Source organism: Poecilia reticulata, linkage group LG16 (assembly GCF_000633615.1).
Source record: "Poecilia reticulata strain Guanapo linkage group LG16, Guppy_female_1.0+MT, whole genome shotgun sequence".
NCBI lineage: Eukaryota > Metazoa > Chordata > Actinopteri > Cyprinodontiformes > Poeciliidae > Poecilia > Poecilia reticulata.
Window position 1 is genome coordinate 29086468 of NC_024346.1, and position 13905 is coordinate 29100372.

The window sequence follows — 13905 nt, forward strand, 5'->3', positions numbered from 1 at the left end:
GAACAGCTAACTTCCCTAAAACTAACACACTGCGCTCCCCACAACAACCGGACACTTTTCTCGCTCTTCTTCCTCCCAGCGCCTACATGTTGTTCTCTACTGCCCCCTAGGGAAGAGAGGGGGCAGCAGAGAAAGACTGGGCCTGTAAGAGCAGGTCATTGTTTTTACTGACAGCAATCTGTCATGTGACTAAACCTTTAATAGTCATATGACATGTGAAATAGAAATATGATGTAGATATATAGCAATAGATATTTAAATCTTCATCACAGTATTTATATACCGTCTTTGAATGCAGGTCATCTGTGATAATTTAGCCACTTTGTCTTTTCGTTGCCTTGTCAATATTTGTAAAAACAAAAAAGAAAATATCCTACTAGTTTATAAAATGTATGACCATATACTCATATAATGCCTAAGTATATATGTTGCCTTTCAGTAAATGTGAGCAATTTAGTTGAATAGCAGTGCTGCAGGGAAAGAAACGTGCGTGAGAACATTAATTCACTCGTTTCGGTAACTAACAGTAACTAAAAGTCAGTTCAATATATGGAAACTGTCGAATGAACAGATTTCACTGAATCTCTCGAATTTATGCCACAATTGTCATCTCAATTGTGGCATAAATTAGACGGATTCATTACAGATTATTTGATCAGACTAATAAACTTCTAGTTGCAGTAATTATCTTCTTTTTTTTTTGCCCTCCAGGTTCTCAGTGATGTTCATGCAGCACGATACATCCACGGCGTGGCGGTGCACTGGTACCTGGACAGTCTCGTCCCTGCAGAGGCGAGCCTGGGAGCCACCCACCAGCTGTTCCCGGAGTACTATCTGTTTGGCACGGAGGCCTGTGCGGGCTGGAGCTCAGTGGACCGCGGGGTGAAGCTGGGCAGCTGGGACCACGCGGAGCAGTACGCACATGACATCCTAGAGGTGAGCTCATCTCAGGGTCGGTGCTTGTTCAGTCAGATCCGCTTGTTGCAGACGTCAGATTTGACATGCAGCGAGTCGTCCCGGAGAGGCGCGTCTCCCTTCCCTTCCACACTGCAGTGCAGGTTAAATGTTACACTCTGCTGCACACACGCACACACACGCACACGCACACACACACACACACACACACACACACACGCACCCCCCCACACACACACACACACACACACACTACAGCAACTGCCTGCAGGGCTGCAGAGCAAGCTGGAACTGGTGTTCTGTGTCATCTTACTTCACTTTCGCAGGGGGAAACTGGAGTCCTTCCATTCATTTTGTGCTCATTCAGGTATTAGACGTAGCCTGAGTCAAGAAGAACTTGATCCTGGTCACACCTCTCTGTCGGTGTTACATGCTAAAACTTTAATGCGCTTTACTGGGGTTGTATGGGACGGATGAAAGGTAAAGCGTAAATGTGTAGTGGACGGCAAGTGATGCTTGGGTTTTCAAATAATTTTAGAAAGACAAATCTGAAAAGCATTGCACGTCTACGTACTCGATATCTGCAGCATCAGTTTTTACTGGAGGAACAGTCGGAAGTCCTTTGGGCATTTTTTTCACACAGCTAGAAATGGAAATGTTTGCCTGCTCTTCCTTCTATTCAGTCAGACTAGAAGGAGTAAATGTGTAAACGTCAGTTTTCAAGACTTGCCAAATATTCTCAGTTGAATTTTGGTCTGGACTTTGACTGAACCACTCATCTAGCTTTGGCTCCAACTTATCGTCTTCTGGATGCTGTTACATTAGATTTTATTTAGAAATGTCAGCGGGAAGAGGGGTACATACAAAATGCACATCGCACTATTGTAAAAACGTTTTAAAAACATGTTCATTCTTAATTTCAGTTAACCCTGCCAGCATGCCTAGGTGGGCTCCATGTGGGGGAAAGGAGGCCAGACCATATGGGTCCCATATGGGTTTGTCCGCGGGTTCCACGGTGGCCCCATATATCAGCCCTCCTTTCCCCCACATGGGGCCCACCTAGGCATGCTGGCAGGGTAAGGCGCATCCCGTACTTTGCGGTGGTCCATCATATTATATTCCAATCTCCGGTGTGTGTTTGTAGTAACAAGACACTGTAAATGCCTAGTTAGCAGATTCATTTCAGGAAGATACACTTCTCACTACTACAGTTTCAGAGGACATATGATACGAGTGTGTTTTCTCTGTTTCAGGACTTAAATCATTACGTTGTGGGTTGGACTGACTGGAACCTGGCACTGGATCAGACTGGTGGGCCAAACTGGGTGAAGAACTTTGTGGACAGCCCCGTCATAGTAGACGCCAAGCGGGACGTCTTTTACAAACAGCCAACTTTCTACAGCATGGCCCACTTTAGGTGACGTTTTTTTTTTCTTCCGCATTTTCCCTATAGATTTTTTACAGCGAGATCCTTATGTGTAGTCTTTGTAAACAGTGCATTCCTGTGGGAGGGGTCGCAGAGGGTGGGCGTGTCCGCTAGTGCAAAGACACAGCTAGAGTTCTCCGCCTTCGTCAGACCAGACGGCTCTGTGGTTCTCATCGTTCTCAACAGGTACTAATGAAGAAATAAGTTCTAATTAGTGCCGTTTAGTGGTAAATACTAACCTGCTTTGTGTGTGTGTGTGTGTGTTTGTGTGCTTCAGGTCATCATCAGCCATTCAGTTTGAGGTGTGGGATCCGGCTGTGGGTTACATTCCCTGCACCGCGCCGGCCCATTCGCTGCTCACGGCGGCTTGGAACGCACACTGAGATTTAACACTGACGCACTTTAAAGCTTCTCTGAGCACTGCGGACACAACAACCATTTATTAACCGCATCAAACTGTTGCGTCTTCATTAGGGTCTGCACCATTTACATGCCGGCACACTCAGAGGGGGTCCGCTCTTTACGTCAGCTAATATAATTTAAGACTATGCTGAATCTGTTTGTGACAAAATCTTCAGACATCGTGCACATTATGTGTACGCAAATGATTTGGTCTAGTTTTCATTTTTGAGTTATTTCCTAAAGAAATAGGAAAACTGCACTGGAAAAGATCGAACTTCATCACAACTTCATGTCGTCATATTTTCATTTGTTTATTCTCACAATCCTGCTTACTTGAGATGTCGCAACGTTATGAGTAGAGGCCGCTACTTACCCGCCCAGCCAGTGTTTACATGTGGAGATTAATTGCTTTTGAAGATTTGATACGGGGCCACTCAGGGTTTAAAACGGGAGCAGTTTGAGTTCTAGATGTATTGTACTGGATTTCTTTTTCCAGTCAAGACCTATATTTGAATCCTTTCGTCAGTTTTGCTGTGTTTTGTCAAGTGGATCTCATTCAGCAAGACTGTTTATCTTTCACCTTGGCTATTTGGTGAAGCAACCCAGGCAGTGAGGTGATTGGGGACGAGCCACGTGAAAGGTGTTGGTTTTAAACCCCGGCTAATAGGATATAAGCTTATCTTTAAATTTGACATCAGACTTATAAGCCCTAATAACTATTAATCTACAGATAACTGCAGTCTAGCAAAGACAGTTGAGGTTTGTTAAAAACTCCAATATGGGTTCACAAATCAAATGGCAAAGTTTGAACATCAAACAACTTGATTTCGACTTTTCTTGTCATAAATCGTTGCTAAGCTAATTGTCCACTTGAACAGTTCGTAGCCCAAATTCTGAGATGAATATCGATCTGCTACAAGCTGATTCATTGCCATCAGCAAATATGCTCATTTGTTTTGCACTACGAATGTGAATGTATTCAGCATCAACAGGTTCACGCAGGCATAATGTCCCTACTGGCTTTCCCTACATTTCACCAGTCGGCTGAAGGAGCAGACCCAGTGTCGGTTTTATTATGAACATATTTCTGTTTCGCACAATTACTGTCACTAGTTATTTAAATAACTCCAAAGAACCTCAGCACGTTTTAATTGAGTTTGTGAAGCAATTTTTTTAATAAGCAACAGCAATAAATGAAAGTGATTTATTCACAAGCACTGCTGGTGCCTTGTCCTGCTACTAATGATCTTTCTGATCAACAAAGCTGATAAATGCCTTCTTTTATTGTGTGTAAAGCACACTGTTCAAAATGTTTATCAATCAATATTAAACGCATTGTAAGCAAGCAACATTTTTTGTCAATTTATTGATACATCATAAACATTTTATATTTATAATATACAGTTTTCATAAACCATGTATTTCACATTTGTGTTGCCATTCTCAATGTCTTTTTCTTTGCAAACCTTAAGTCGAAGGACTAAAATTATTTACATCAAAATAAGTGATAAAAATGTGAATCAAAAGAAGACTGCCATAAACAGAGGACTAAAATGAGAGAGGGATGTCATTTGTATTTAATATATACACCAGGAGGAGTTTATGACATCTTAAGCATGAGATACGGGGGCGAAACACTGAAAAATGTCATTTCATGTACGGTTTCAGACAGAGAGGAGTTAGGAGGGCTTAAAAAAATGCTTCCTCTGATCTGACGTTACAGCTTCTATTTGTGGCTCTTTTACCCGGATTCCTATTAAATTTAAAAGATCAACATTTTCCTGGTAATCACTGTAAAATAACTGAGCAGAATTGCTGTTACGAATATTCCTCGTGCCTTCACAGGGGCTCAGCTACAGGATTCTGTGTCTTTGAAACGGCAAAGAAATAAAGTCTTTTTCCCTCCGTCAAGAGAATTTCAGCGACACGCCGAGAGAAACGAGTGGCAAAGTTTTGCTCGAGAAGTGGAAGCGGAAAAAGAACGGGGGCGAGATGAGGGTCAATCTAGGCTGCTCTATCCCGACAAAAATAGATTAAGCAAACGACAACAAATTAAGACGTCTTTAAGAGGATACATGATTGAAGAAGAAGGCATTAAAAATAGAAAATAAATATACAAAGTGACTGAAAATATGATGACAGGAACAGAGAGAAAACGGGGAAAATGAGAAGCGTTTTCTTTCTTTTTTTTCCTGGATGTATGTGACGGAAAGCTGAGGATGAGACAGCTGCGGTGTCTCAAAAAGACCATCTCTCCTGTGTGCGGGGGTCCGTGGAGAGCGAGGGGGACTCTGAGGGCTGGCTGCTGCTGTCTTCTCCGTTCAAACTCATCCGACACACTGGACACGTGTCGTGCTGCAGAACCACGGGAAAAGCAGGCAGACATCAGATCGCAGCAGTTCGGCCAAAATATGGTGTTACTACTGTCAAACTAAACAGTGCAGCATGTTCTCACCTACACATTAATTCAACTTACAAACTGAGCTTTAATCAAATCAAACTAATTTCAGTGGGCGTCAATGGAGATTAGTACACGACTATTTTTCAATTAGAAAAATCGAGTTAATATGAACACCAACTTTCAGCAAGTTAGCCTGCCGTTTTAACTTTTTCTGATTTATCATGTTAAACCTCCAACTTTAATGGATTTTAACACACATATGTAAAGCAGGAGGACAATGCTAAACATCCCATACGTATGTATTCATTCGTTCTGTCTCTGGAGTGAACACTTTATAGGAACCACTTTCTGTCTCACATTGCATATCTAGAGGGATGTTTTAATCTTTTTGCAAATTAGCTCTAGCTCAGCGAGACTGGATAGAGAACGTCTCTGAACAGCATTTTATCTGCTGAAAATCTGCTGAAACCCGGATTCTCAGCAGTATTCAGATCTGGACTTTGACTGGGCCATTCCACGACTATATTTCCTCATGGGGGTGATGTGTTCAGCTTTAGTTTTCTCTCTCATTTGACCAGAACGCCTTCCTTCACAGTTTTCCTCCACTGTAAATCAGTTTCCCACAAACTTAAACTTAGAAATGCACTAATATATGATTACGTGCTCATCTGTGTCTTTCCATCCAGTACATAAAATCCCAATGAAATTGGTAAAATATGAAAAGCTTTAAGGGTTAAGAATGGTCTTTAAAAGTACTGTACGATTGCAAACCTAATCATTCCTTTCTGATACTGATCTTGCACATGGAAATTTGTTATGATTATAAATTATTTTTGCTCTATCCTGGTTTGAATACGGTTTTACATCTGGATTCCCCTGGATCCCCCCGCCCAAGAACAGCAAATGAATCATATGCTTGCTGTCTGTATGGTGACTCACCATTTCCAGCCATGGTACTATACAGTCTGAGTGAAAGAAGTGGTTACAGGGTAGCTGTCTGACTGGTTCTCCCACTGCAAAGTCCTCTTTGCACACTGGGCATTCCATACAGCAATCTGCAGGAGAGAAGAGGAAAACATGCTTCAGTTTTCACTGATAGAACAAAAAAAAAACACTTCGCTTTTGTGATTTTTGTGTTGTTGTTTACTTATGAGCTTCTTATTCTTTATTTACAATTCAAAGATAAGGAGTTTAGTGCAAGTTAAACTCTAAAAAGACAAAGTTACAAAGGGTACCCTGCAATTAGTTAATGGGATAAACTGTTAATCTCTTTTAGGTTAATGAATATTTGACCCTAAACAGAGTTTAGGAGGTTTTTATTAGCCACAGTCTTTCCGTTTAAAAATCCCACAATTAACTGGATTTCTCAATCAATTGTTGACCCATTTTGAAATTTAAATACAATAATATACACTGATTTTTAGCCATGGAATATATTTGTACTGTTGTGAGACTTTAAATACAATAAATATTAAATTTGCTCGTGTTAAATGTAAAAAATCAGCTGAAGTCCTCATTTTGTTTCCTATTTCTATAATTAAGCAATGATGGCAATAGGAAACATTTTACTTCACTTTCATTTGAAATATCTGTCCAAACTTAAAATACTCCTAAGAATAAATAAAAAATGTTTCCCCAAAAATATGACTGTAGAAAGCTGACCAGAGTCATTTCATTCTGATTCTAAAAGATACATATAAACAAATACTAATTAAATATAGATTTTCTCAATAAAAGGAAAAAAGACCTCATAGTAATGCATTAAAGTGGTTCTGTGTATGTGAACAGCACTAAAACATATAGAGTAAAGCCTCTAGATTTAATAACTAGTTTAAAAACTTAGCAGCCATGTCCAAAAAATATTTAAAAAAAACAGCCCTAATAAAGTAACCGCTGTCCATGGAAAGGGATAAAACTGACAACTCAAGCACAGCTATGGTCAACTTTAAGGACAAAGTCAGAAACTAAAAGGCAGGAAATATGACAGACCTGCTTGTTCCTGAGTTATACTGACAGTCGGGAGGGAAGAAATCTTCTCTTTCTCCGCTGGAGGAGGGCCTGTGTTCTCCAGTTGACCTAGTAACTAACCACACACACACACACACACACAGGTAAACTCGAGGGTAAAAACAAGTGAAAGTGTGGTAAGAAAAGGAGTTCACCTGCGTTATGACAGCGTCTAACCCTCCCTGCCCCCAGGCATAATCGCCTGGGTTAGAGTGCAGCATCCCCGTCCTGTAAGAGACAGAGGAGCAGCCAAGCTGGAGATGAACAGTGTTAGAAAAGCAACGCTGAGGCTCCGGCGAAGCCGCTTAGGTTTACCATGACAGAGGAGGTGAGCCGGGAACTCCAGAGTTGGCAAAGAGTCCAGCTAGAAACTGCTGTACAATCCTGTAAGGAAAAAAACAAAAAAACACAACAACAAAAGTTAGAACCAAATGCAAGACTCATTATAGCTGGAAGACAACTGATTGATTTTCCTTTTAAATTAAACTACATGTCAGAAATTCCATTAATATTTCTGGAAACGAATCAAAGATTTTCTTTGGACTTTGGCTGCTTTTTCACTTTAATGCTCAAGCAGACATGGGATGCGCAATATAGTGCAAATTTATCCATCATTGCAATATCACTGTATATAATATGCATATTGTGAAGAACTGCCTAAACTGTAATAAGCAGTTCAATAAGCCGGTTTAAGAAGATAAAATCATTATGAAACTAAAACTAACTTGTTTGAGTAACAAAAACGGCGGATGTTGTCTGAAAGTAGCTTTTACAATTAAAACCTAAACAATGTTTAGTTGCTTATTTATTGCAAGTCATATTGTTACTGCAACATTTGTTAACGTTGTTGGAGGTTTGCCCAACACCACAGCCCAACATCCCTGACAGGCATGACTGTCTGGAGTCTGAATCATGTAAAAGACAATAAGATATCAGATAAGAGGAGGGGTCTGCAGTTCAAGAAGCATTTAAACATTCTCACTGAAACTGCTGAGCAAAGCAGACACTCCAAAAAGATTGTTTTGTTTGCTTTCACAAATATATCTTCTTTGTACGTTCTCTTCATTTACTCCAATCTTCTCAATATATTTTGTGTCTTGTTATTTTACTACATGTGTAAAGAAATCACCCTCCATGATCAATGAAGCATATATTTTGAGTACTGCCAACAGATATTGAGTAAAAGGGAAATTTTCTGCAACTCTTGATAAGAAGCATCGTCTCCATGACTATCTCCTAAAAGGATGAACTCGTCTTCGGAAAACACAACGTAGCAAAGAATCCATTTTAAATCGTATATTCAAGAACTTTGCTATGAGAAGACAAAGACACAATTGGCTCCAGTTATAATGCTAAATTCAGATTTTTTTTTGTTTCTTTAGTTGAGCAAAATAAGCAGCCAAAATCAATTAAAAAAATATAAATGATTGTATGAGGATCAAGATCAGTGTCTTTGGAGACAAACCAACCAAAAACATGTTTCATTTTTATTTCTGGTTAATTTCATTTGATCAGTTGATTTCTAGCCTTATGCAGCAAGTTATGTGTGATCTGGGACTCTGCATGTGGCTTTTTGCTGTGAAAGTCATCTCGTATTTAGCTACTGCACACACAGCACAGAGAACTGCAGGGCTGCCCTGAAACATCCGACAAGTTGCAGCAAATCATTCTGTACGTCAGCCGTGAGCGACTCCAGCGACCGCTCTGGAGCTGCAACATGTCTCGACCGCCGCCGTTTGTTGGAAACTAGGCTTATAGGAGCAAAACTAACGGGAGGCACGGAGGGAGAGGACCGAGCCGGGCGGTAGAAACTACTTACCCCTCAACCGCTGGTGAGCGATCTGGCCTGCTGCTGCCTCTGGATCTGTATCTCCTCTGGCTGCTTAAACGAGGCGGACGCCCTTGCCCCCAGGTGTCCCCGGATCCCAGCAGACCCCCCATGGATCCTCCCAGTCCTGTGGGGACAGATCCCCCAATCGATCCGCCTCCCAGCCCTCCCAGATCACCGAAGCCCGTCAGGCGGCCTCCAGGGAGCCGGTGCTCGGAGTCAGGACTGTCTCTGTCTGTTGTAAATGGCCGCTCCAGTAACAAAAGGTGCCATAGCTACAAAGATGTCAGCAACAGAGAAGGGTTAGTATGAGAAATTACACGTAGAAAACAATAAGGAGTAAGGGTCAAAAGAAGAGAAGACGACAAACTGAAACATCATGGATGTTAGTTTGTTTGTGTTCCTTCTACGACCCTCCCAAAAAACCTGTACCTCTGCAAATTGTGTGGCTGTGTCATCTAGCCCATTAGCGCCGCCCTCTAGGAGACTGAGGGAAGCAGCGCACAAAGGGACAAAAGACACATTATTATGAACGTACACCGAACCCCTCATTTATTTACAACTTTAAAGTCATCCTGGAACGAGACTACACGATGAGCAGTTTAAACGGAACTTCAGCCTAAAGTCCGATCACTTCGACATCAACACGATTACTTATATGGACAATTAAAGCAGCGGCAGAAAAGCCTCATACCTGGAGTCCTCTGTTACTTCCTCTATGAAACCCGAATCACATCTTGGACAGATGTATTCCTGGAAGGAGGCAAAACAAAGGCTGAGTCAGACATTTTCATACAGATCACCAGGAGCTGAAGATGTTTGTTTAGGCCACGGACGGCCAAGTCCAGTCCAGATACACTTCTTCTCCAATGCAGCTTAATCACATTAATGGGTCGTTATTACGGCTCTGCGGAGCTGATGAGGGAATTCAGTCAATTTAACTCAGGTGTGTTGGGGAGAAGATGCATCTAAAAGTCGCGAGATTGTAAATCTCATAAACTGGGCTTGAGTAATCCAGGTTTAGGTGTTATGATTGGGCTAAACGAGGGAAATAGGTCCTACAAAATAGGACAAAAAAAAGAGGAACAAATAAGGAGGCATTGTTTTAGGTGGAAGAAGATGGAACCAATAAATATTTGTTATTCTTACACTAGTGACATTCACGAGGTTCAGGAAAAAGTATGTGGCTGCGTATTTCCAAGTGAATTCATATTTATTTCAAAAAGATTCAAACTAAAATTGAGAGGGAAAAATGATTATGGGATACAGGAAAAAAAATATACACTTGTCTTTTTTATTTTGCAAAGTTGTGTCTTGGACAGCTGACATTTAATACCTAAAACTTCCAGAGCACTCAGTACCAGACTACTTAGCTAGCCTCCAAAATTGTACTTTAATTTGAAAGCAAATCGACACCACTCAGGTAACATGCATGCTATTTATATAAAATTAATTTAATAGAGCCGAAGGCAAAGCATGAAAATAAAAGACGTGTGAGAACGCAGATCAACACTGAGCAAAATGATCCTCATAAAAAAAAAAGCCTTTAAAATTTGTTGTTTCCAAATTCAGATATTATATTTTAAATTACATATTTTTCTAAATAAACATATTCTTTCAACTGGACAGTCAACGTGGAACAGCTCAAAACTTAAAAATAAAATAAAATGTACTGACATTTAATGAGACTAATTTATAAACGTGTAAATCCCAATCAGCCAATAATTTTTGGAAGAAAATAAACAGTAAAAGACTCGTATTACATACGTAGCAATTTGAAAACTTCACTACCTGGATCCACACATATGACTACAAAGTCTTAGATAATTTGGATTGTAAATGTTTTCTTTCTGGCTCCACTTAAGTTTGCTGACAAAACATACAGAAGCATATAAATAAACTTTGCTTTAAATGTAAGTTATTCTCAACGTTCCATGTCGTAATCCAATATCTTTGTATCATATACCTTTATAAACACAGCAAGAAAAACAAAAGTAAAAAGACACCAGTTCCACTTTTTGAGATGTTATCTGAAAACACTTTTACAGATTCCAGTGTAAAAACATCTCAACGTATTTTTACTTGATTAAATTAACAACAGGACATTGGCAGATGATATCAGACCCTTTTTTTTTTTTTTTTTTTTTGAATGACAGCCAGTGTTTTCTGAATGCAACCCAGGAGGTAGAGCTGGTCTGGCCGACCACGCCTTGAGTGTTAGTGAGACAGAACGAGGAAAACACCACCGTCGCTCAGATGTCCCTTTCCTAATGAAAGCCACGGCCTTCCAGCCATGAAAACTGGGCCGAGCCGAGATTCAGAACATGCAGACAACGAGGAGATGATCGGATCAATGCCGCCCGCATAAGAAACTGCATTTAAAGGTGTTCAGCTCATAACGGACTTTTATTTGGAAAAATGATATAAATTTCTCCATACATGCGTGACATTATTCCAGGAGTTACATCTCATTAGTCTGATTTGACAAACATTAGGATCTGAAAGTGCACAATTAGCAAAACCAGACTGTGCCAGTCGTGTGTCACTTGCCCAGTTTATCCTTTCTGTTTTATACATGCGCACATGATCCTAGATGAATGAAAAATGATACTTGGGAAGTACCGAGGTAGTGTGCCGCGATACTTGGGTGTTGTAGTCATCCGGCTGACTGACATGTTAGAAGCACTTAGTAACCTTTAAAGTAGCAAACCTATTTTGAGTGAGTGACGGGGTAGAAAGATGAATAACATGCAATAGATAAAAATAAAGATTCAAATGAAGCTCAGGATGTAAAACTCTAATAATAAGTGTTGTTAATAAACACAATACAAATGTGATTTTATGAAACAGTGATTAGCTTATCTGACTGATTATAGTCAAGTATTAGCTTATCCACATTTTTTATAAGCTTCACTTTGTTATAACTTATTGAAAAAATTAGTAAAATAAATAAATAAACAAACAGGGTAAGAAAAACAATTTCAACTACAGTTGGTCAGACAATCAGGGGAGTGTCGCCCTGAGATGAAATGTGTAACAACAAGAGAAAGGGCGATATGTGTATTTTAAAAATAAATATATCTGATTTCACCCCGCAGTTTTCATTCATGTCAGTGGGAACTGAATTTAAATTTAAAAAAAATGTTGACAACTGAAAATGATCTAGAGATGCACCAAAAAACAGGGACTTAAAAATATGACTGAAAAGCCGAGGTGCAACATCCAGTCATTTCATAGTGGGAGTGATTACTGATGCAGGAAGACTCAAAGTTGGCTGTTTTAATCAAGTCTGATGAAAATCAAAAGCGCAAGTAGGTACTTAAAAAGGAAACTACTTTGTACAGAGGTGTGTGAGCTACTCGTTCAGGCTGCTTCAACAGGAAGCGTCAACATCAGCTAACAGGAAGGCTCAACATTACAGCAAAGCTGCTCTGGTGGATGTTTTTGCACTTTAAACCTCTGGCTATCATGGAATATGTGAGATCTGGAAATGTTGGCAGCATTTTGAAATTCTCTGAGATAAGGCAGGAGTTTAAATATCTCAAGAAGATACTGGGGGAAACTTGGTATTTACAGAGATGCTGCTTAAAATAAAACATATGAAAACTATTAGTATTGATAATATAACTAATAACTCTGGGCGGCGAGGATAGAGAAAAATATTGAACGGTCTTATTCTACCATATTATTTTATAGTTCTCAAAGACTATATGGCAATATGGAACAGAGACTAGTGTGACCACGTTTCTTAGATTAAGCTTGGATTTACTCCAAGTCTTTCAAAAATACATGAGCCGAAATAAAACATATATTCTACGTATCGTAATGTTGACCGTAAATAGCTCACTTATTGTCAGTTCACTCCTACTTTTGATAACAAAACTGAAACTAAACACTTTTAAGTGTACACTCTGGAAAATTCCCCAACTCGTCCTGTCAATAATACATTTTTTAAATCAGAAACAGTAACTGTCGACTTTCTGTTAGCTAATTTTAAAAAAGTTATCTTTGATCAATTAGTTAACAGCTTTTCTCTCGGTTGTTGCTGTTGACTGGTAGAAATATCGCGAACAACATATCTAAAGCATCTTAAGCAAATCTTTAAGCAGAGTTTTGGCATAACCATGTTAGACGTTTAAACCTTTCAAAAGTAGACAGTGTTTGCTTTTAAAGTCTGTTTTTTTTACTAAAATAAAACCTTTACAGGAGTTTATTTTGCGAGTTTACAACAACAACAAACGGGGCTAACAAGCGCTACCAGGCTAGCAGGGTTTAGCTTTAGCAAGCAGGAGAAAGAATCAGACATTCTCCGGCAGGCAGCGCTGTCAGCCCAAGTACGCCACAAAATAACACGGCACATAAACTAAAGTCATCTGACCTACCGGGAGTTTGGGGTTTACCTCTCCCTTACAACAGTGACAGAAAAACCGATGCGGGGGAACAGCCGCAGCCTCCGCCATCTTCCCCAAAGAAGCACAAACACTGACGTCGGTCCTCCGCCAACCGAAGACAGCTGTCGGCCGTGTATGGCAGGTAGTTGTAGCATATAATCAAATCACATTCTCCTACTCCACTCTGTAGACTACAATAGCGTTGCTTATAAGATTTGAAATTAAAAATATCTAGAAATGTGTCCTGGACTATCCACACATTTAGTAGGTAAACAAATTTTATTGTTATTACTTTTTAAATTTTCATTCATGTGGAGGGTTTTTTTGTGTGGGTTTTATTGCACTTAAAAGTCAAGAATTTTGACTTTTAAGTGCAAAATTCCTGGTCAGAAAAATCAAACAGGACGTCTCCTGATGAAATCACATCACTGCTTTACAGAAAAGAGCTCAACCAACGAAAAGGGTGGGATGATACCCTTAGCTCTGGAACAAACTTCCAAAAATCTGAGTTGTACAGAAACTATTAGGACTTTAT

At 39.9% G+C, this 13905-nt stretch overlaps 2 protein-coding genes across 2 annotated transcripts in view; one reads left to right on the forward strand and one right to left on the reverse strand.

Moving 5' to 3' along the window:
- The window catches only part of LOC103478691 (matrilin-2-like), a 21261-nt gene extending 18537 nt beyond the window's left edge, over positions 1–2724 (forward strand). The window contains exons 11-14 of the mRNA XM_017309346.1: positions 734–936; positions 2169–2332; positions 2411–2527; positions 2619–2724. Of these exons, the coding sequence (XP_017164835.1) occupies positions 734–936; positions 2169–2332; positions 2411–2527; positions 2619–2724 (590 nt within the window). The remainder of the gene's footprint in view (positions 1–733; positions 937–2168; positions 2333–2410; positions 2528–2618) is intronic.
- A 1368-nt stretch (positions 2725–4092) lies between these two features.
- Positions 4093–13475, reverse strand: rnf115a (ring finger protein 115a). Its single transcript, XM_008432752.2, has 9 exons — positions 13362–13475; positions 9674–9732; positions 9412–9466; positions 8971–9254; positions 7467–7535; positions 7307–7379; positions 7134–7227; positions 6084–6199; positions 4093–5098 (listed from the first exon to the last, which is right to left on the reverse strand). The coding sequence occupies exons 1-9, from the start codon at positions 13437–13439 to the stop codon at positions 4982–4984; spliced, it is 945 nt and encodes a 314-aa protein (XP_008430974.1). The 5' UTR covers positions 13440–13475; the 3' UTR covers positions 4093–4981.
- Between the last annotated feature and the right edge of the window lie 430 nt (positions 13476–13905).